This window comes from Gopherus evgoodei, chromosome 12 (assembly GCF_007399415.2).
Source record: "Gopherus evgoodei ecotype Sinaloan lineage chromosome 12, rGopEvg1_v1.p, whole genome shotgun sequence".
Taxonomy (NCBI): Eukaryota; Metazoa; Chordata; order Testudines; family Testudinidae; genus Gopherus; species Gopherus evgoodei.
Window position 1 is genome coordinate 38,466,363 of NC_044333.1, and position 24,621 is coordinate 38,490,983.

Here is a 24,621-nt window from a genome sequence, read left to right on the forward strand (position 1 = left end):
ACTCCTAGCATTACAAGCACCGCACTCCCGAGCATAGCGACAAATATTAGTGGCTTTCAGCTTCAAATTGCTGCTTCAAGGCATCCCTGATCCTTATGGCCGCACGCCGTGCCCCTCTAATAGCCCTGGTCTCTAGCTGTTCAAATTCAGCCTCCAGGCGCTGAGCCTCAGTGGTCCAGCCCTGAGTGAAGCTTTCACCCTTCCCTTCACAAATATTATGGAGCATATGCACGCAGCTATAAGCATAGGAATGTTGTCATTGGCCAGGTCCAGCCTCCCGGATCGGTAATGCCAGCGGGTATTCAGTACTTGCTCAAGCTGTTGAACTGCTCCTTGCTGCTGTCAAGGTTCCCGTGTATGGCTTCATAAACCATGGCATTAAGGGGTAGGCAGGGTCTCCCAGGATCACAATGGGCATTTTGACTTCCCCTATGGTGATCTAGTCTGAGAGGAAAGGCCCTGTTTGCAGCTTCCTGAAAAGGCCAGTGTTCTGAAAGATGCGTGCGTCTTGCACCTTTCTGGACCAACCTGTTAATATCCATGAAACGCCCACGTTGATCCACAAGTGCCTGGAGAACCATAAAGAAATACCCCTTCCGATTAATGTGCTAGGTGGTCTGGTGCCAGAATTGAAATATTCATGGCATCTATTGCCCCTCCGCAGTTAGGCAACCCCATAATGTCACACACATTGCCCAGAGTCGCGGTCTTTCAGCGCAGGATGTGATTAATGGCCATGCACACTTCCGTCAACTCATGTCCAATGGTCAACTTTCCCACTCCGAACTGGTTAGTGACCAATTGGTAGCAGTCTGGAGTAGCCAGCTTCCGCAGTGGAATCACCACAAGCTTCTCCCGTGACAAGGCAGCTCTCATTCCCTTGTCCTTGTGCCACACGGCTGGGGCGAGTTCATCACACAGCCTATGAATATGGCTTTCCTTCTCCAAAAGTTCTGCAGCCCCTGCTCATTGTCCCAGACGTGCATGACAATGTGATCTCACCACTCAGTGTTTGTTTCCTGAGCCCAAAAGCGGCATTCCACTGTGGTCAGCACCTCTGTGAATGCCACAAGCAATCTTGTGTCGTAGCTAGTACGCCTGGCGAGATCGATATCAAATTCCTCTTGCCTTTGTAGTTTAAGGAATAACTCTAGTGAGAGCAAGCAGCATATTGGTCAACAGTGCGGGATCCATTCCTGCAGACCGAAAAGACAGAGTGCGAGTACACAAACCGTTGAAAGATGGCATCAAATGCAGATGGAAGTATAGGGATTGCTGGGATGTGAAGCAATGCATCACAGGACATTGGGACAGGACCCAGCATGCCCTGCGACTCCCTCTGCCTTCCCACAACTCTTAGCAGCAGAAGAGATGCTCTATGGGATAGCTGCCCAGAGGGCACCGCTCCAAATACCTCTGCAAGTGCCGCAAGTGTGAACACACTATTGCACAGGCAGCTGACAGTGTGAACACACAACAGCAGTTTCCTTTCAGTGCTCTGCTGTAACTGCCAGTGCTGTAATTCTGCCAGTGTAGACATACCCTAAGAAAAAGAAGTGAGTTATTTACAAGGTTAAAGCAGGTAAACATACATGCACAAATCAGATATGGTCTTAGGCTCCAAAATGTACTAGTTGCTGATGTAATACGCAAGCTCCGTATGTCCTTTAGAACTAATCCAAGCCAAGCAGCTTGGGGGTCCTTTGCTTATGCTTAGAAATTTTGCCCTCTCTGAATTTCAAGCAGCATAGTGATAACAATGCCTCTTTGACAGGGATATTTATACCCTTCCCTCAGAATTCAGGCTACGATGGGACTAAGGTTTGGGAGGAAGCAATCAACAAAGTCTTTTGTCTACTAATTTCCCTCAATGGCTTGTCCGGTATCTATAGGCCTATTGCTGGGGAGAAGATGACATCTCTTGTTTTTTAAAAGAACAAGAGTACTTGTGGCACCTTAGAGACTGACAAATTTATTTCAGCATAAGCTTTCGTGAGCTCACTTCTTCAGATGCATAGAATGGAACACACAGACAGGAGATATTTATACATACAGAGAACATGAAAAGGTGGAAGTATGCATACCAACAGGAAGAGTCTTATCAATTGAGATGAGCTATCAGCAGGAGGAAAAAAAAACGTTTGAAGTGATAATTCAGATGACCCATAGAAGGTGTGAGGAGAACTTAACATAGGGAAATAGATTCAATTAGTGTAATGACCCAGCCATTCCCAGTCTCTGTTTAAACCTGAGTTAATTGTATCTAATTTGCATATTAATTCAAGTTCAGCAGTCTCTCTTTGGAGTCTGTTTTTCAAGTTTTTTTGTTGCAAAATTGCCACCTTCAAGTCTGTTACTGAGTGGTTAGAGAAGTTGAAGTGTTCTCCCACTGGTTTTTGAATGTTATTATTCCGGATGTCAGATTTGTGTCCATTTATTCTTTTGCGTAGAGACTGTCCGGTTTGGCTAACTCTTGTAGTTAGTTAGCATTTCATGCTTGGTAATGTTTCTCCACTGACTGTGGGGATTTTCAGTCTTAGCAAACATATTTATGGTTACAGAGAAAACATTTAAATGTTACCAAATAACATGGCATACAGATCTAATAAGCAAGATCTTACAAGCATTTAGTAAAGTCTAAACACTAAACTCACTCTTCTAACTCTGTCTGTTTTAACAATACTAACACAAAGGTGAGTCAGATTGCTTTTCAGCTGCGTATTTGTCAATATTCAGTGAGGCCCAGGGGCTTTAGCATGAGCTGGCATCGTTCTGCCAGCATCACTACATATGCAGTTATTCTCAAGGGATGACCATCTTCTGTACCATGCTAGAACTTCCTTTCTGTTATTTGTCTTTAGAGGTGGTCTAAACAGCTTGGGTAACTGAATTAAAATTTGCTCAGGCCAAACTTGCAGACTGGTTGTTCTTGCACAAGCATTCACAAACACATTTCTGAATAGCAGATGAATTAAATTACGAGTAAGATTTTTTTTAAAAATCTTGGATATTTTCCTCTTTCTGTGACCATTTTTGTTTCGTATGTGAGTACTTCATTTGGTCAGAACTTTAAGGTATGGTGAATCTTCCTCTCCCCCTGCCCCAGCTATTGGTATACGCCGCCACCTACTTTTCTCAAAGATCACCAAAGCAATATTGCTGAGATGTAGCCAACATTTAACTACTTTTATTTTTTAGACCCCCTACATAAGTACCCCCAATGGCAACTACAGTTGTTACCCCAGGATGCCCCTTCAGGCAGCAAAGCATTGTTCAATGTTCTTTGAATAGAAGATAAAATATACAGGAATTGATCCCTGAGGTGTCCACCTGGAGTAGTATCCTTGTCTAGACCAATTTTCTGAAAATTAGTAGCAATTGTCAGTAAAGATTCTCCACCTAGTGGATGCAAGCAATACAACTAAATAACTACATCAAATTCTGTACATTGTATTAACCGTAGGAAGGGCTATAACTGATGTGGGTAGCTCTTGTTTCTTAGAGCTGGTCGATACAGAAAACTTACACTGGCATAGCTACGTGTCTCAGGAATGTGGAAAATCCACACCCCTGAAAGATGTAGCTATGCTAACCTAACTCCCAGTGTAGTCAGTGGTAGGCCAAGAATAATTCTGCCATTGACCTAGCTATCTCCTCTCACAGAGGTGGATTGACTATATCAATGGGAGAACCTCCCCTGTCGCTGTAGAGCATGTCTGTATTGAACTGCTACAGTGGCACAGCTGCAGCCGTGCTGCTGTAGAGTTTTAAGTGTGGACAAACTGTTAGGGTGTGGATTTTTCACACCCCTGGGAGATGTAGCTATGATGATGTAAATTTTCAGTTTAGACCAGTCCTGATTTGCTACTGACCAATAATGAAACCTATGGCTGAAGTTAATTAATAGCCAGGATAATTAAGTGTTGCATACTGGCTATGGTACTTCAATGTATGCATAAACTTGGATTAATTTGGGCCTGGTCTAAACCTAAAATGTAGCTTGACCTAATTATGTCACTCAAGGCTCTGAAAAATTCACACTCCCGAGGGACATAGTTAAGTCGACCTAAGCCATTGTACAGACACTGCTAGGTTGATGGATGAATTCTTTTGGCCCAGCTACAGCCTATCAGAGCGTGGATTAATTACTGCAGTGGAAAAGCCCCTTATGTCACTGTAGCAAGTTTCTATGCTACTGTGCTACAGCAGTACAGCTGCACTGCTGTAGCGTTTGTCTGTAGACAAACCCTTAGGCTGACATCATTCTGCACATATCTCTCTCTGGGTATGTTGACCTTAGAACCGCTACAGCGGTACAGCTGCAGCACTGTAGTGTGGACACTTCCTACACCGACAGAAGGGGGTTTTCTGTTTCTGTAGAAAATCCACCTCTCTGAGAGGTGGTAGCTAGATCGATGGAAAAATTCTGTTGACCTACGGCTATGTACACTGGGGCTTAGGTAGGTTTAACTGAATCTTTCAGCTATGTGGATTTTTCACACTCCTGAGTGGCGTAGCTAGGTTGACCTAGTATTTTGGTGTAGACCAGCCTTATTTGTTCAAAGGCCTGGTCTACAACTAAAAATTAGGTTGACCTAGCCACGCTGCTCAGGGATGTGAAAAATTCAGATCCCTGAGAGAGACAGTTAAGCCAATCTAAGCCCTGGAGTAGACATTGCTAGGGTGATGGGAGAATACTTACGGCTATCTAGTTACCACCTTTTGTGGAGGTGGGTTAACTACAGTGATGGAAAAACCACTTCCATTGCTGAAGCAAATGTCTATGCTATGTTGCTGCCACTGTAGCTCTTGTAGTGTAGATGTGCTATTAGAGGCAAATAACTTGTATGTAACAGCAACTCACCAAAGGGGATGAGTAGTTGTGAAGGCACTCATCACATTTCTTAAATGTGCTGTGAAAATCAACAATTTAAGACCTTGATTCTGCAAACATTTATATGCACCCTTAATGCTTGTGAATAATCTCAGTCAGTTCAGTAGGGCTGTTTATATCTGTAAAGTTAAACATGTGCTTGTTTTGTTTGCAGGAGTAGGGCCCAAGTCATCAAAGTAATGTTACCATTACTTTTTCAAACCAAGACTTGAAAAATTTACTTGATACCTGCTAGCCATAGTGAAAAATATTTGCACTGCTGCACCTTCAAAGACACACTCACTACAATTTATAAAGTAATAAAACAGTTGTGTATTGTTCATTTTATACTTTAGTTCATTGTAACCTATTATCATTGTTAGCTGGTCAGCTGTAGTCATCATGGTGTCAGCTAATGTGACTCTTCACAATTATGTTTAAACACACTAACATTTTGTAATGTAGATAAGCCCTTTCAGTGTTTGGTTTAATAAGAATACCATATCTTGGCTGTTTTAATCCTTATATTCATTAACTGCTAAGAGACATCTGTCCAAGCTAGGATAAAGTGGGGGCTTTGTGCCTGGATTTATTTTTTTTTTAAACGTATGCCAGTATTTCACCAGAACATGACACAAGAGGCTAGGAGTGGAGAAAGGAGGTCAGAAACGGGAAATTGTTTTTCACTTGCATTAGGAGAGGGCTTAACTAACTTGAACTAATTTTGTTATAACAAATGGATTTTGGAAGGGGAAAAGGTGTGCATTGTATATCGGCCTAAATTGAATTTAAATAAGTGAGTTACAGATCCCTTGAAAGTGATTTATAAAAAGCTGATGTATTCATAACTAGAACAGAACTGCTGGGCTAGGCTAAAATGAACCATATGAAGTATCACTGCTATGTAGCATTGTAAATACGATTTTTTTTAAATATCAAAATTTGACATAGTTTGTCCCTTTTCTAATGTGTGGATTGAAAGATGCATCCCTTCAGATTAAGGGCAGGGTTCTGAACAGTACTCAGTTAGTGACATTATGAAACAGTAATTCTAGCACAGCTGTTTTCTTATGTTAAGACTGGCCGGTTCCCAGGACTTCTGAGAAATGGCAAATTTAACTTGCCAAAATGGCAACCACATGTCCTAACCTATTGCCAGTTTTCTTAGGCACCTTTCCATAGTCTACACGATCCCAACAGTTTTCATAGTGATCAGAATTTCAAATGAGTCAGTATTGGCAGCAACATCATTTTGAGTAAATAACTCTGATATTCGGTGGTGTCCTCATTCAAAAGATACAGGCTTTTCTAATGAGCATTTGCTGCTGAGGCCAATCTCAGAAGTAACACTGTATTTTATTTTATTTTTTTTTTTAAATTGCAGTCCACCTGCCTGGTTTAATTGCTTTCATGTGTTCAAGTGGAAGAAGGAAAGAGGAAAATGTTTATGCATAGTTGGATTTGATTCAGCGTCAAGGTTAAGGGATAAATTACCATTTCCATTGGTAAACCTCAAATTATCCTTCTAGTATTCTTTGCGCCAGGTATTAAAAAAGACTGGTCTCCTGGCACGCATTGTCCATCCTTCTGTAACTGTGAGGAAACACAGATGTGAACTGTTCCTATGATTGTAATTCAACTTTAGAGGCTGAAGATTTTCCTTAATATGGTTACTAAAGACCTTTGACAGAGAATTCTGCAGGAGCAAGGCTGAGAAATGTTTGGCTCTAGAATCAGGACCATGCTTTGGAAATAGAATTAAGCTTCACCAGAGCTGAGCTGTAGAAGCGCCAGGCAGAGGTTGGAGCCAAGAGAGTAAAAATTGAACTTTGGTTCAAATTTAGTTTTAATTAGCAGCAGAGAAGTCCCTAATCTCAGTGTATGTTAACCAAGATTTGTATAGATCCCACAGGAATGTCACACTTGCAGGGACAATGTCTCCATATATGTTTGTATTGTGTATTGCAGAATGGGGGTGCAATGCTGATTTGGGTCTTTGGATGCTATTGCAGTATAAATGTTAAATAATTTCCCTGTTTTAAAAAAGATAGCCCATAAATTAAAAGAACCCTGCAATTTAGGAATGTTATTCCCTTAGTAAAGAGGCCGAAGTGTCATGTGATTTATTATTTATTGCTGTATATGTATGTGTAAGTATTGTTGCTATTTTTAAAAATTAAATTTTAAACAAAACTTACATTTAAAATAAAACACAAATACTTCACAGTGTATTTAGTGCTGGTGAATGGCATTGAAGTGCCAAACTGGGGAGACAAGGGACTAATTGTCTTTATTCACAGAAGAGGTACAGCGCCTACGCTGGGATAGTGCAAGCTTTCCTCACAGGTCCAGGGAGGACCAACTTAGAAGCGATTGGCGTATTTCAGTCTTGGTCTTCTTTGGAGATGTTACCAAACAAAGTGGCAATTAATGGCAGTTGGCATAGTAGTTTTTGGGATGTGGACACGTACCCTCTAGGAACTGGGCCAATATTTACCCTATCTGTTTCACTAGGATCACTGAATGTTCATTAGGTGGCCATAACCAAACCAATCTGAATTTGAACCAATGACCTAAAAGTGAAAGGTTCTGATTCTCATTATCAATCCTCTGAATCAGCTCCTTTTAAAGAACATGAATTAAAGTATTAATTTACTTGTGTGCGTTAACATTCTTTTTTGCTGCTGTCTTTCAGGGTAGTACGAAGTGGCAGACCTCTTAGAGTGTGAGTTTGGGGCCTTCCGTGGTATTTGAGCGAATATTGTTGCCTGATTCTGAATGATGTCAGAACAGGATTTGGCAGATGTGGTTCAGATTGCAGTGGAAGACTTGAACCCAGATCATCCAGGTACAGTAGGGGATAGTATTGACACAAGGAAGAGCAATGAAATGTTACCTTCTAAACAGGGAATAAAAATCACTATTGGACTCCTTTTACAAATTTAAAATGGCACAAAAGTTTCCTAGAGAATTTAATTCTGCCTTTAAAAGTGAGTTTGTTAACATTACTTCCCAGTAACTTTATCAACATGGTCTGAATTTTCTTACTACAACAGTTTTTATTGTTAACATTTTGCATTTAACATCTTTAAAAATAAGAGGGCTATAGCCTCTCCTTGTTCTTTGTACAGAAGTATTTTTGTACCAAATATCTAGGGTTAAACATTGCCTACAGTAAGTTTTTCTTCTTGCTGAGCATCTTTCTCAGGCTTTCCTCCAAATGAGAATTGCTACCTAACAAGTTATGAACCATAGTTTTGTACTTGGTATTTACTATTTCCTCCTTTACATGTTTGAAATTCTTTGTATTGTACCAAAGTGGTAGCAGATTGAAATCACCTCCAAAAGCATTATTGTGACATTCATTGTTCTTGAGAGTTTGTTCATTAAGGGAGAATATCAGTACTGGATGCTAGTTATTGGCCTCAATCCATATATGGCCCCATTGGAGGTAATGGTTCTATGTGTACGAGTAAACGTGGGCAGGAGTGTTTGTAGGATTCTGCCCATAATTTGGGAAGACACTGATGTTAAAAAGGCCCCATTCCCACACTCAGAACCATGTGGGTGAACCTCTGCACTAATGAAGAACTTCAGTGAAGCTGTTTGGGTTCTGCGTGTGTGCAGTGGTCTACCTATATAGTTCCTATTGCAAGACTGGGGACTAGCTTTGGAATGCGGTATTAGAGGATATGAGGAAGCAGTGAAACACCAAAGACATTGTAAGCCTCTTGGTTATATTTTTTTTCTTGTTTTTGTCCAATCTATATATTTAGGACGTATTATTTGTTTGTGGGGAGCCATGTTATTTATTTAACTTAGGTTTCTGCAAGATTTGTTAATGCCAAATGCATCTTCGTGAATAGACGTTAATATCCAAGTGCCTAGATGCTTTGATAGGTACCTTTAAACAACAAATGTAAATACAGAAAATCTAGAATAAGAGAGGTCACAAAAACGTTATATTGGTACATCAATACTTTTCTGATGAAGTTTAAATAAAAGGTGAGACGTGTGTAGTATACAAATGTGACATATGCTAGCGATTATCTTAATGTATAGTATTAGAGTTCATTTGCTGTAAAATGCTATATCCATGAAAAAGCTCTGGAACATTCTTGAATTTTTTTTGAGTAAACATGGCTTTACATCAACAACATGAGGATATTCACAACTGAGTGTAGATCTTAAGAAGGCTGAATATTAAAAAATATATTTCTCAAAAAACAGACTACAAATCCCATAGAAATCATACAAACATAAGGTGGAAAGGACCTTAAAAGGACCCTGTGCTGAGGCAGGACCAGGTATACCTAGACAATCATTGACATGTGTTTGTCTATCCTGTTCTTAAAAACCTCCAGTGATGTGGATTCTGAAACCTCCCTTAGAACCTTATTCCAGAATTTGTACTTAGAAAGTTTTCCTAAGTATCTAATTTAAATCTCCCTTGCTGCAGATTAAGCCCAACACTTTCTTGTTCTATCTTCAGTGGACACGGAAAACAGTTGATCACCATCCTCTTTAAAACAGATCGTACCATATTCGAACACTGTTATCCGGTCCCCTCTCAATCTTTTTCTCTCAAGACTAAATATGCCCAGTATTTTTAATCTTTCCACATAGTTCAGATTTTCTAAACATTTTGTCATTTTTGTTGCTCTTTTCTGGGCTCTCTCCAATATATCTACATCTTTCTTAAATTGTGGCACCCAGAAGTGGACATAGTACTCCCGTTAAGATTTCACATTTGCTGAGTAGAGGAGGACAATTACCTCCGGTGTCTCACATATGACACTTATGTTAATGTATCCCAGAATGATATTGGCCTTTTTTGCAGCTGCATCACACTGTGGACTCTCATTCAATTTGTGATACACTATAACCCCCAGATCCATCTCAGCAGTACTACCACCTAGCTAGTTATTCCCCATTTTGTAGTTGTGCATTTGATTTTTAGCTTCCCAAGTGTAGTACTTTGCCCTTGTCTTTATTTAATTTCATTTTGTTGAATTCAGATCAGTTCTCCAATTTGTCAAGGTAATTTTGAATTCTAATCCTGTCCGCCAAAGTGCTTGCAATCCCTCCCATCTTGGTATCATCTGCAACCTTTATAAACATATGCTCCACTCCATTATCCAAGTCATTAATGAAAATATTCAATATTACTGGACCCAGGACAGATCTTGTGGGATGCCACTAGATATGTCTCCCCAGTTTGACAGTGAACCATTGATAGCTAGTCTTTGAGTTTGGTCTTTTAACCAATTTCATCTAAAACACGTTTGCTTATGAGGATGTCATGTGGAACTGTCAAAAGCCTTACTAAAATCAAGATATATGATGACATACTGCACTCAGCATTTCAGTGTTGCTCTTTATGAATATGCCATTAGAATTATTTCATAATTTCTAATAATATTGACATGATTTTCCTCATTCAAAAGTAAGCGTATTACCAGTATCACAGTAGTTTCTCCCCCGGAGATAAGATCACCCTTATTTTTTCTAGATAATCTACATGAGATATTTAAGAAGCTAATATGCAACACATCATACTTAAATTGTATATGGACATACCATATATGTACAGTGCTGGATGTTTTCATTAGTCCAGGTGATGTATTTTAGAACTGACATTGTTTCAGAGAGAAATATGAGAGCATATAATGGATCAAATAATTGAAATATTCAGTGTGCAAACGGTGCTTTTCTTCTGAAGTGGTAAGTAGAGTGCTTACCTATTGTTGTTACATTTTAAAATAAATAAGCAAATAACTGCTCTGCGTAAAGCTCAGTCAAGCTAGAGCTGTTTTTCTCTGTGCTGCTGGATTCTTTCAGTTAGTCACTTCAGTGTCTTCATAATTTATTTTGCCCTAGAATTGTAGTGTGACAATGCTTACTTTTGCTTGCAGTTGTATTGGAGAATCATGAGGTGACAGATGAAGATGTAGAGCCTGCTCTGAAACGCCAACGGATAGAAATTAACTGCCAGGATCCCTCTATTAAGGTTGTGATAATATACTTTTCTGTTGTTCAAAACATCAGATACATGCAATTGCTTTTCTTTGCGGGAAAAAGTATGTTAAAAGCAGAGGATGGATAATAAAATATTAATAGTATATTTAAATGTGAACCGGGGGCAGGGGGTGGTAGTTACCCTTTCTGCAAATGTTTTAGAATTATTATTATTTTATTGTTTATCATTATTTATACAATTATAGTACTATGAGTTACGGATCAGGACCCCATACTAGGCAGAAAAAACACAGGAAAATAAAAGGTTCCTCCCTTAAGGGCTTACAATCTAGATGGTGATGTCTGCAATGATGGAGAAAGGAGGTAGCAGGGAGGGCTTGCGGGGAGGGGGAGAAAAACTCTATTTTAGCTATGTTGAGTTTGAGCTGATTGCTAGATATTCCTAAAGAGATCTGAGAGAGAGACACCTAGATTCTAGTTTGGACAGGAGGAGACAGGTCTGGAGTAGAGAGGTAAATCTCTGAGTTGTCAGCATAGAAACGTTAGTTGAATTTGTTTTGTGTGGATGAGATCACCCAGAGATGAGGTACAGAGGGAGAAGGGGACAAATACGGAGTTCTGTGGATCCCCCATGGAAAGCTGTAGAGGGTGATGAGGAAGACCCTCCTCAGGACACAGTGAAGAAGTGATTAGAGGTAGGAAGAGAACCACGAGTGGAAGTCACAGAAGCCAAATGAGGTCAAGATTTCAAGAATATGTGCATGGTTCACAGTGTTGAAAGCAGCTATGGCAGGTCAAGGATATGAAGATGAAATACTGATTTTGAGCTTTAACTAGGAATATGTCATTAAAGACTTTAGTGAGAAAAGTTTCAATGGAATACAAAGAATGGAAGCCAGATTGGAGAGGGTCTAAAATAGAATTGGGGAGGAACTTCAGACAGTGATTATAAACAGCATATTCAGTGATCTTAGAACTGAAAGGGAGAAAAGAAGTGGGGTAGTAATAGGAAAGGCAAGCTGGGTCATGGGTGGGAGTTTTTAAGATGGGAGAGACTCAATAATACTTGTTTGTATGGGGAAAGAGCCAGAGGAGAATGAGAGGTGAATGAGAAGAATAAAGGAGGGGATGAGAGTAGGCATGAAGAAGATCAGGAGATGGGAAGGGATGAGGTCACTGGGATTAGAAGAGGAGAGCAGATGAGAACCTTCTGTCTCCCTGACAGGAGAAAAGGACAGAATTGTAGGAGGGGAAGGAAAGGGAAGCTATGGGGAGTGGGAAAGTCTCATCAGATTTTGTCAGTTTTCTCTTGGAAGAAATTGGTGAGATCCTGTGTGTTTTATTGGTAGTTAGCACAAACACCCATATGGCTTAAAACCTGGAGGTTTGCTGAGTACCTTGTTATCTTCCATAGCCAAATCAGTTCAGTCACTTTTTAATAATTCTTTTAAAATTATAGTTTTCTTTGAATCAGTCCAGCCACATTTGACTTGATTTCCCTCTGTTCACAGACCTTCCTCACCTCTCTCACATATGTTTCTTATTGGTAGTGTGTATTGATAATGTTTCAGTCTTGAGCACCGACAAACATGTAGATAATATTCTGCTGCTACACAGATTGGCGTATATAGTCTTACCTTCTTAAGATTGCCCTAGAAGCTGTGAAGATCAGACAAGTCTTCCCAAATTAAGAGTGCAAGCTGGCCAGCAGCATTATCAAATAGTTCTATACTGCTCATTTTATACAATGTTTTCTGTAAGCTAGGCTAGCTGTTTAAATTAATTTTAAATGGAGGCCACTAGGTGGCATGCTGGCTGTTTCTTAAAGTCAATTCAAGGCATATGTATTATCAGTAGGGCTGTCAAGTTAATTGCAGTTAACTCATGTGATTAACTCAAAAAAAATTAATTGCAATTAAAAAATTAATTACTATTAATCGCAGTTTTAATCACACTGTTAGATAATAGAATACTAATTGAAATTTATTAAATATTTTGGATGTTTTTCTACATTTTCAAATATATTGATTTCAGTTACAACACAGAATACAAAGTGTACGGTGCTCATTTTATATTATTTTTATTACAAATATTTGCACTGTAAAAATGATAAACAAAAGAAATAGTATTTTTTAATTCACCTAATACAAGTTACAACTGTAGTGCAATCTCTTTATTGTGAAAGTGCAATTTACAAACGTAGATTTTTTTTTTGTTATGTAAGTGCACTCAAAAACAAAACAATGTAAAACTTTAGAGCCTACAAGTCCACTCAGTCCTATTTCTTGTTCAGCCAATCACTAAGACAAACAAGTTTGTTTACATTTATGGGAGATATTGCTGCTTGCTTCTTTTTACAATGTCACCTGAAAGTGAGAACAGGCATTTGCATGGCACTTTTGTAGCTAGCATTGCAAGGTATTTACGTGCCAGATATCTAAACATTCATATGCCCCTTCATGCTTCAGCCACCATTCTGGAAGACATGCTTCCATGGTGATGACGCACGCTAAAAAAAGAAGTTAATTAAATTTGTGACTGAACTCCTTGGGAAAGAATTGTATGTCTCCTGCTCTGTGTTTTATCCACCTTCTGCCATATATTTCATGTTATAGCAGTCTCCGATGATAACCCAGCAAGTTGTTTGTTTTAAGAACACTTTCACTGCAGATTTGACAAAATTCAAAGAAGGTACTAATGTGAGATTTCTAAAGATAGCTACAGCACTCGACCCAAGGTTTAAGAATCCGAAGTGCCTTCCAAAATCTGAGAGGGACAAGTTGTGGAGCATGCTTTCAGAAGTGTTAAAAGAGCAACACTCCGCTCCAGAAACTACAGAACCTGAATCACCGAAAAAGAAAATCAGCCTCTTGCTGATGGCATTTGACTTAGATAATGAAAATAAACATGCATTGGTCTATACTTCTTTGGATTGTTATTGAGCAGAACCCTCTGGAATGGTGGTTGAAGCATGAAGGAACATATGAACCTGGCACATAAATATCTTGCAACCAGACATGCCAAACCCATGAAAAAAATGCAGAAATTCAGCTTGTTTTTGGCTTAATTGGCTTGTGAGTTGCCTGTTGGTTAGTTTTTGGCTTTTAGCTTGTTGTAGCTTGTTGCTTCTCTTTTTTTTTTGATTGGTTTCCGGCAAGTAGGAGCAAGGGGCAAGCAGAGGTAGACGGGAGAGAGAGCCAGGGGTGCATAGCAGGCCCACCACAGTCCCGGACTGTGCACCGGAAGGTCTCTAGTCACATAGAGTGTTGGGGTTCTTAGGGATTCGCTTGTTTAGATCTTGTTTTGAAATGGGATTTACTTGATTTTTGGCTTATTGTGAATGTCGGGGGGGCTTATTTACTGCATGAAAGTTGGCAACTGTGTGTTGCAAAGCTGGCTACAACAATGCCATGCGAATGCCTGTTCTCACTTTCAGGTGACATTGTAAACAAGAGGTGGGGAGCATTATCTTCTGCACATGTGAATAAACTTGTTTGTCTTGAGTGGACTTATAGGCTCTAAAGTTTGATACTGTTTTATTTTTGAATGCAGTTATTATTTTGTGCATAATTCTGCATTATTAAGTTCAACTTCCATGGCAAAGAGATTGCACTACAGTACTTGTGTTAAGTGATTGAAAAACACTATTTCTTTTTTTTACAGTGCAAATATTTATAATAATAAATATAAAGTGAGCACTGTACACTTTGTATTCTATGTTGAAATTGAAATCAATATACTTGAAAATGTGGAAAAGCCCAAAAGTATTTAAATAAATGGTATTCTATTATTGTGTAAGAGTGTGATTAATTGTGATTAATTTTTAAATTGTGCATTTAATTGTGATTAATTTTTTTAATTGCTTGACAGCCCTATTTATCACTGTTCAATTGCGTAATTTCCTCCAGAAAAATCTTGCAGAATATGCCTTCAAAAATGGATATATTTGCTTATGAAAACAGATCTTATTTCTTTCTTTGCGTATGCCCAAGTTAGCTGTTTGATATGGAATGAAAGTCAGCTACACTTGTTGCCTTTAAGGTTATGTTGTTTGTTTTAATGTATTGACATGATCATTCTACACATTTGTAAGCAGCTAACTTTATCTTTTTGGGGAGATCTTTTCAGACTTATCCATTAGTGCGCTGAAGCATGTTTATAATCTTTTCTTTTTTATTCATGAGAGAGTGAGATGTTTTGGCTTGTCATCTTAAACTTTGTTGTGGCAGGTGAAATCATTAATAAACATTAATAAGATGTTTGGTTTGGTTTGGATGCTGTTGGCTTTTACATGAAAAATTACAGGAAGTCTGAGAATGTTAATAATGCTGCTGGATTTCATCAGTTTTAAGGATGATCAAACTGTGACTAGAAAAGTTGATAGTGTCCCTTGAATTGTTTGCCAATCATATTTAGGTGGCTGTTGCTATATATAAGTTCCTGAAGATAAATTTGTAAGTTTCTAAAAATGGCTCTTTTTACCTTCTCTCTTCCTCAGTCATTCCTGTTTTCCATTAACCAGACAATATGCCTACGACTGGATAGTATTGAGGCAAAGCTGCTGGCACTAGAGGCTACCTGCAAATCATTGGAAGAGAAATTGGACCTTGTCATGAATAAACAGCATAGCCCTATCCAAGTCCCAATGGTGGCGGGTTCTCCTCTTGGTGCTACACAGACATGCAATAAAGTGCGATGGTAAGAAAAGAACAGGCCAGTCATCAATGTACTTTTTCAATACTATCCCAAATCCATCTCTCTCTGGCAGTACCAAGCTCTGCAGCTTTATGTATACCTGTCAGCAGCTTGGTATTTTGGTTAGAATATAGAATTAATTCATCTTGAAGGTAATTGCTATGCCAGTTCATGACGTTACTTCTATTTAGACTGAGACTAAACATATCACGTTGGTCCATGAATGGCTTGGAACTATTTCCACATTTCATTTTGATTTAAACCAGACTGATTCATCCTTCCTTTGGAAAAGTCGCATCAAATATTAGATGTGTTTTTTAAGCTTTTCTTTTCTTTATTTTATATTAACATTTCTAGTTAATGTGTTTATTGATTGTTTAGGCGATATCATTCTAATCACTTCTCATTTTATGTTTATCTACTACAAATTAAACAGAATTGCTTAGTTACATGTCCCTGTTCCCTAAAAGTTCTCAGTAAAATAATATCTAGTGTTTATTTCTCAGACAGAATCATAGAGGTTAGAGATGGAAAATACCTATTAAATAATCTGATCCATTTCACTGCAACTGCAGACTTGACCTACAGTACATTTACGTGTATATTATCCAGTATTGTTTTAAGTATCTGAAGCATTGGTAGTCCACCCCTTCGCTTTGAGGATTCGTCCAGTCTAATAGATTTGACTGTCAAAGGGTTTTGTGTAATGATGAGCTAATTTTTCCCCATTCATAATTTCATTCAGTTTTCCTAGATATGCTTCCGTAAATAATTTGACCTAAATAATTAATGTCTGTCATTGTTTACATCTTTGTAATATTTATAGAGCTTTTTCATAGTCCATATCCTCCTTGGTCAATTTGTAGTCAAGGTACACATATTTAACTTTGCTTTCATAAATCAATTTTTCCAGCCTCTGATCTCTTTCATTACTCTTCTCTGAACTCTGACTAGCTTCTGAATATTTTTCTGATCTGTGGTACTCAGAAATAAACACAACATTGTAGGTGCACTAAAGTCTTATATAAAAAAGCAATTACCGTCTTGCTTCATACTGTGAGGCCCATGAATGTACACGTTAAAAAAAAACAAAACCTTTGTTCTTCTTTTACTGCCATATTGAACCCCAAATATCTGTGTAATTTGCTGGCCACTGTCATGTCGGGTTCCCCTTAAGCTTTACTACTTTATAAGTTAATATGTCTTTCAGATTGCATTTCCCCCAAGATACACACTTATATTTTTGCACTTCTGTTCTGAGGTTTGTTTGCAGCTAACTTCAATTTAGTAATGACAGTTCATTAACATACTGTTTACACCCTCTCTCAGTTCATTAATGAAGATGCTAAACTAGACTGGACCTAATACTGATACCTTAAAAAAACACATAGATTAAGATATTTTACAGTCAGAAGGAACCATTATGATCATGTGATCATTCTTTCTTACTGCATAACACAGGCCACATAATTTTGCCCAGTAATTCCTGCATTGAGCCCAATAACTTGTAGTGGAAGTAGAGTATATATTTTAGAAAGACATCCAGTCTTGATTTAAAGACTTCAGATGGTGGATGTTCTTTGGTAAATTGTTTCAGTGGTTCAAATGCATCTTTATTTCTAGTTTGAATTTGTCTAGTCTTCAACTTCAACTTTAATCTACTACTAGATAGTGTGCTGGTCACACATAACTCAAATGACTTCTTTGGGAGCAGTTGAGTGCCCAGCACTTTTGAAAACAGGCTGCTTATTTAGGTACTTAAATATGACGTTTAGAATCTAACTTTTTAAAAAAATAGTGGCCTCTTCTGCTTTACTGGTGATAGAAGTTACTCATGGGGGATCCATAATTGTCAGGATTATATTTCTTTGAAACAGGTACCTCATAATTGTATATGATCTTAAGAAATAATTGTCAGCAATAGGTAATTCCCTTAATAACTCAGCTGCATTTTTCAGACTGTGGACATGTATGGCAGGTGCTAAAATGTTGTATGTTAAAACATTGCAAGTACCCCTTCACCTACTCTTTATCATTATCTATTGTTACAGGGACTTCCTTTCTTATTATTCAAATTATTTGTATATATTTGTTTTTGTTATATACAGATTTTTAGAAATGAATTCAGGGTCCTATATATAATTTAAAAATGTCCCCTTATAGTGGGCTTTATACACAAAGCATACATTTAAAAGATTTATTCACAAGTATGTGACCTTGTCAGGAACCTATCCAGTGTGCATTATCCTTCCTCAGCAGGTTTTTCTAATTATACTGTTTTAATTCTCTAATGGATTTAGTGTTCAACCTGAGGCTGTGTTCTCTCTCTTAAGGCCATGCATGCCTCCCGTAGGCATTCCTGTGAAGCTTAGAAGTTAATCTCTCACTTCAGGATTTCAGATTTTTGTGACTGTTTTTCTGGTAGTCTGAAAACATTTTAGGTGATGAAGCCCCTGCTACCCTGCTTCACACATACTTTTCAGAATTATAACTGAACTAAATGATCTTAAATATTTTGTGCATTTGTTATTAAATACTAGAGAAAATGGATTCCTGATCCAATGATTTCCAGCTAGTGTGTGGCTTAGGGTACGTCTACACTACCCACCAGATCGGCGGGTAGCGATCGATTTATCGGGGATCAATTTATCGCGTGTAGTGTTGACGCGATAAATCTATCCCCGATCGCTCTCCCGTCGACTGCTGAACTCCAGCAGTGCGAGAGGCGGAAGCAAAGTCGACAGGGGAGCTGCGGCCTTCGATCCAGCGCCGCGAGGATGTGAAGTAAGTAATTTTAATTCGATCTAAGATACGTCGACTTCCTCTACGCTATTCTTGTAGCTGAAGTTGCATATCTTAGATTGATTCCCCCCTCCACTCCCCCAGTGTAGACCAGGCCTAACTAGAAGCTAATAGCTTCTTTGCTAGTCAGGGGAGAAGGTAGGGGGAAGAGATACTTGGTATAGCTGTGTCTGTGTGTGTTTAAAACATTCAGTTTGGTTTTTCTATTTTGTAGAATTACTTCTGTCCTTTGATTTTAATTAAAAAGATACTTAGCATGATACCCAACAAACAGCAGCATTCCCTCCATTAATTTATTTTAATGAAATATGAGTGACAGGTATAGTACATCAACTTAAAAAAGTTTTAAATTTTTGACAGCAAGTAATAAATTGTTAGGAATATCTTCAGCTTTTGTTGTGAAGAAAACATTGACTTTCCCTGAAGTTCAATTCAATTTCTGGGCTATATAACCAAAAAGAAAAATAGGAGTATATACTCAAAGGACATGTATTTAACTTACAGATCATTTCTGCTTTAACAAAGCTTCTGGAGAGTAGGTGAAGAGCTGTCAGCTAAATACCAGAGACTCATTCATGTGGAAAGGATCCAGACCTGGTTCTGAGCCAGCCCAGCTTTGTTAATGGCTGGCTCAGTTTCACTGTGATAGGATGTATCACTAAATGCCCTATCTCTCATCTCATAGAAACTAGTTCCACTTGTTGATTATTTCTAATTAAAAACCTGCATTGACTGTTCTGTCGTAGGACTCTCTCTTTATGTTCTCCCCCTCCTTAAAACACAGATGGCGGTGAAGAACTGCCAACTTCAGTTGGTATTTCAGACACAGATTTACAGATTCTACACATGAATGAGATCCTTCAACCCCTTTCTTCTCCTCCTGTAATTACACTAATACCAGTTCTACCATTGTAATAAAACCATTGTGTGCAGATAGCAGAGCCATGTCAACCAGATGGTGTTACACTTCATGACAGTATCTTAGTTGTGTGTCAGCAATGCAGACTTTCCATTTTTTCCCAGTAAATGATTTAAGGTTGTGATATCTCCTCTTTTCCCCCCAAGCAACTTTGAATGTTGTTTGTATATTTTATTTAGTGATTAGCTGTTTGTATTGATGTGCTGCAGATTTACCACTATCAAGTTTCATTTGTTACAATATTGTACATAGTAGAGTGTATACATTATAAATTCACACATCAATTTTATTGCTCTGTGATATTTTGCTATTTTTAAATACTTGTTATATAAATTTGTTCCCTAAGGTTTGTTGGTTTCAAGTGTGTCTAGGCCATCTTGTAAGGAGAACAAGGGTGACTTGGATACGAGCTATTATTTTTCCTTCGTCACCTTGTGGCGGGATCTGACAACTGTAGTGAAGCAGCAGAGTTCATAGCTAAGCATTCAGGCCATCCTGGATTATGATTTGGAATGTCATACTACCTGCTTCTGCTGCAGAGGTCAGAATAAAATTACACAAGGCTTGTTTATAAGATTGAATGATGTAATATAATCTGGCTATGCAACTGATGTTTTATAGAGCCAGGAGTCTCACTTATGTAAAAATTGGCAGTTTGAAGCTCAACTTTCTATTGTTTTCCCTAGTAAGCTTAACATGCTGATTTATTGGGATAACTGATGCTTTCCTCCTTTTTTAAAATGCCAACGTGTAGTTTCCAAGTTTTAAAAATTCTCATTAGGGAAATAAAGCAGAAGTTTCAAGGACATTTGCAGTAAATCACAGACCTCGCTACATTATTAGCTTTCAGAACAGAAATTTGTTGCATTCAGAATCTGAATCTGATTTTGATTTTGATTAAACGTAGGAGAATTGATATATCAGGGTAGAACTTTTCCAGCACTCTTCCTTGATTTTATTTTTTTGTTTTGTTTTTCTTGAAGACTTGCTAACACCTCTTGGGAAAACTACAAAATATTGAAAAATGACGATTTCCCGTGCTTTTGGTGTTTTCATTAAATACAGTGCATAAAAGCTGAAGTCTTGTTCCCACAGTTGTTCTGCTCCTCTTAACTCCCACCTGCTGTCATGGAACTCTGTTACACACCAACTAACTGCAGTGGAGATGGATCTGATGTTACTCTAAGGTTATAATCTTTGGTAGCAAACAAGCTGAATGAACATGTGGAGTCTTGAGAAACAAAAAAGATTAATCTTCAGAACTCTTAATAGAAAGGAACAGATAAAGAAGTCACAGAAAATCTGACACACAAGAGGAATTCTTTCTAAGCAGAATGTTACTGAGTTTTCCGTAAGATGTTGGTAGATTTTTAAAAGGGACTTAAAGAAAGTAACTAAACACAAATAAGCCTTGCAATCATAAAAACTTAATAAAAGAGACTTAGAAAATAATTTCTTAATGCTTAATGACTGTTGTTTAAAAATATGTGGTTTTCAACCTTATCTATGAAGCCAGGACTATGATGGTTCCATAATATTACTGTTAATATGAATTAATCCCCCTCTCCCCCAAAAATTAGTAGAATAGACAGATGTTCTCTGGCTGTATACAGAATTTTGTTTAACTGTACAGAGCCTTAAAATAGCCAAGAACAGTAGTACAGTAATGTAATAAATATCTTAGTAGGAGAATGTGTATTGTTTTGGTGTTCTGAGTCTTGTCTTGTCTGACGTCATTCAGCCTCCCACTCAATCTCTCCAGAATCTGACTGGCTCTGTGTCACTGCCTTCATCATTTTTTGGTAGAATGACCATCAGCTGTATCTTATTTTTGAGGTAACATGCAACCAGAACTTTCAATAGCTCCCATAAGATTGTTGGAGAATTTAAGGTAGTTCCTTCAGTTCGCTGTAGTGCAACACTTGATATCACTTAAATGCAACCTCAAACAGAAATTTGCAAACTTGGAACATGTTCAGACAGAAGAGAAGTGGTTCATAGGTTTACTAACTAAATATATGGACCTGATAGTACAATGAAACTCATGTTCGTATGTCTTTTAAAACATTTTCCTTGGAAAAATTCAACCTAGATACAGCATTTTTTTACTTTTTTTTGTTAGCATACTGGTGTTACCCAGTTTTTGAACTGAGTTAATCTAGGTAAAAGCTGTTCAAATGGCTAGTTAATTGGTTAATTATGCCAACCACTGATTAAAAATCAACATTGTAGTTTTATATTTTTCTGTATAGAACATGGACTGCAAGGCTAAATGCACTGCTCACCACTGTCAACAGATTTCGAGTGACATCCACTAATAGGAAGTTTTGCTCATGTTGGCAAGGGAAGGAGGATGGTGTCACTTTTTAAAAATGGAATTACTCTCCATAGACTCTCCTCCAGCATACCATGTGGGTAGCGTCTGTCAACTTACATTTTTTTTTCAAAAAGCAGCATTTGTAGCTTTTGACTAAGGTTGCTAAATAGAAAACAAAAGGGGCATGACACAGTTCCACTACTAGGTGGGATATGCAAACTTCTTTTTATTTGTTTTTATATGAGGTGTTGTTTGTCCTGTAGTCAAGTAAAATCTGACAACAGGGCGGGTTAGGTTTGGATTAATAGGATGTATTCTTCTAGTTTGTATCTCCAGTGAGCCAATTGGAATGCCTTTTGGCTTTGGATTTTCCCAGTTCAAGGAGTTCAACACCTGTAATTTCTGGACAAATGTTTTTTTGTTTTCAAGTTGTTTTGTATTCCAGTGCTATGGAAAATTAAAAGTTAAGAGAAAGATTTAATTTAAATGGATTTGCAAAGCATTGAAGCAAGAAAACAGAATTAGAGCACAGTTGTAATTCAGGAATAAGATAAAAGAATGTAAGATAAACTGCTGCATAGAAGGTCTTTAAGAAAAAACAAAACATGAACAACAACAACAAAAAAATCCAGTCTATAGAAATTAAATTACAACCAGAATAGAAAAAAGTAATTAAACTATATATAATATGAAAAAATATATTTTCTGTCAATTACGAGTAAGTAGCATTACACACATGCTTATGTGCTTTGCTGGATTGGTGCCTGTAGAATCAGTGAACCAATAAATGCAGGTTCCAGACTTCTGCAGTTCTCGGTCAATAAAACTGGCGTACAAACAAAGCTATTTTAACTTGTTAATTACTATGAGCCCAAATCTGTAGCTCCAGCCTACACAGAGTTCCTTTTAAAATCAGTGGGATTTTTACATGAAAATCAGCTCCTGAAAGGGCATGATTGTTCAGCCCTCATGTGAACGGTTCTTAATCACACAAGTCATCCCACTGATGTTAATGCATGGGAAAAGATTGGATGATTGGGTCTATGATCTGTGCTAAACAAAATCCGCCAAGTTCATTTTAGGTCTGTTCGCAAAATGGGGGAATAAAACCAGTATTTGCAAAATGGAAAAGGACTGTCTTCAGCGTGAAAAAATAGATCTCCAAGTTTCCAGAATGTGTTACAAAAATAAAATGGGAAAAACCTTCAAAACTATGAAGAGTTTGTCTTGTTCTTGTAAAGATAAATTGTATTTTTCATACTGAAGTACACCTTAAAATAATTTTGATATTAAAAATATTAGACTATTAAAAAATACAGAGCAAATCCTGCTATTTAGGCTGGTGAAGGTTAGTAGCATTATTGAGATGACTTTGGAAGAGAAGGAAGTTAGTGGTTATGTTCTTAGAATTGCAGCTGTTTCTTGGAGGAGTTTAGAGCATATTTTTTTCTGTGATATTCCATGCCAGGGGAAATATTGTGGCTCCTAATAAAGGGATGGATAAAAATCCAAAGACACTGCATTAGTAGCACAGTCATTTTTGGGTAGATGATTGCATATTTGAAAATGCTGCTGGAATGTAAGGAGGGGCTATTTTAATTTAGTCTTTTTGAAACTGTTTAACAAATCCAAGACTAGAGTGCTGAGTGTAGTCTAGTTGCGTATCTTTCCCCATATCCATGTCACCTAGAATAGTAGAGTTTTAGTTTCTCTTGGATTCAGTCTGAACAAGTTCTGGCCTAGTTAGTTAACCTTCTCGTTTGTCACATGACCACTTCAGTGACATGTTTGAAAAGTTTGATGTTGATTCTTCCTTTGTTGGATCATGGAGTTACTATATACTGATTACTTACCTTGCTGGCCAAGCCTCTCTGTATGTCACATGCGTGTATTCATGCTCCGGACGAGGTGGACCTGTATCATTCTTTGTACTTAAATGCAGCACAATTCTGCACTGAAAATATTTTAGCCCAATTTTTATGTTTGTTTTTTGATATTTTATCATTTGTGCTAGTTTAAGGGTATGGATCCGGTGGGTACTAATCGATCTATTGGGGATCAATTTATCGCATCTTGTCTAGATGCAATAAATCGATCCGTGAATCAATGCCCGTACTCCACCTCAGCAGGAGGAGTAAGCAGTGTCGACGGGGGAGCCGCGGCAGTCAACTTGTGCCTCAACGATGTGAGAACGGCCAGGTAAGTCGAACTAAGATACTTAGACTTCAGCTACGAAATAGCATAGCTGAAGTTGTATATCTTAGATTGATTCCCTCCCGTAGTGTAGACCAGCCCTAAGATGCACAGAAGCACTGTTCTAAACTCCAGTTAGATCCTCATTCTGAATATTAGAGCTGGATACTAGGTATTTCTGAATTTAGCCTTTCCCATTTCCTTTATTTTAGTTATATGAAGTCTTTATAAATTCAGACTTAGTGTTTGTATTATGAATTGTTGAACAAATACTAAAATGCTGTGTGTTTTATCATTAATGTAGATTGCATTTCTTTGAGTGATTGCTCATGTTGATTCCAACTAGATGTATGCGCGCCACATGCACAGTCGCCGGAAAGTTTTTCCCCTACTGGTACCTATCAGGTTGGCTGTGGAGTCCCCTGGAGTTGCTCCTTCATGGCAGTGTATATATGTCCATGCCGACTCTCCGCCTCTTCAGTTCCTTCTTGCTGCCAGTGACAGTCATAGGAGCAGCTCCTCTCTTGCTAACAGCAAGCAATTCCATGGTGGACTTTTTTTCATTACCTGTAAATAGTTAAAAAACTAAGTGTGTTAGTTCAGATAGTCCTAGATAGTTTAGAGAAGTTTCAGTTGGAATCCCCCCCTGCATGTCACCGACCGGGGCATGCCTTAGGATTTCAGACCGTGCGGATTCTGTCTGAAGCCTATGCCAAAGGAAGACTTACAGGACTCCTGTCTGAAGTGCTTGAGGGAAGCCCATCAAACAGATTAGTGTAAGATATGCAGAGGCTTCTTACCCGGGACCAAGAAGGAGAGGGACTTTAGGCTGAAACTATTCCT

General features: G+C 38.1%; 1 protein-coding gene across 2 annotated transcripts in view; it reads left to right on the top strand.

Moving 5' to 3' along the window:
• BANP (BTG3 associated nuclear protein) overlaps positions 1 to 24,621 on the top strand; it is a 250,865-nt gene that overhangs the window by 10,436 nt on the left and 215,808 nt on the right. For both annotated transcript variants that reach the window (XM_030581415.1, XM_030581416.1), the window contains exons 2-4: positions 7,569 to 7,721; positions 10,789 to 10,883; positions 15,351 to 15,550. In XM_030581415.1, coding sequence (XP_030437275.1) covers positions 7,652 to 7,721; positions 10,789 to 10,883; positions 15,351 to 15,550 — 365 coding nt within the window. In that variant the 5' untranslated portion in view covers positions 7,569 to 7,651. The remainder of the gene's footprint in view (positions 1 to 7,568; positions 7,722 to 10,788; positions 10,884 to 15,350; positions 15,551 to 24,621) is intronic.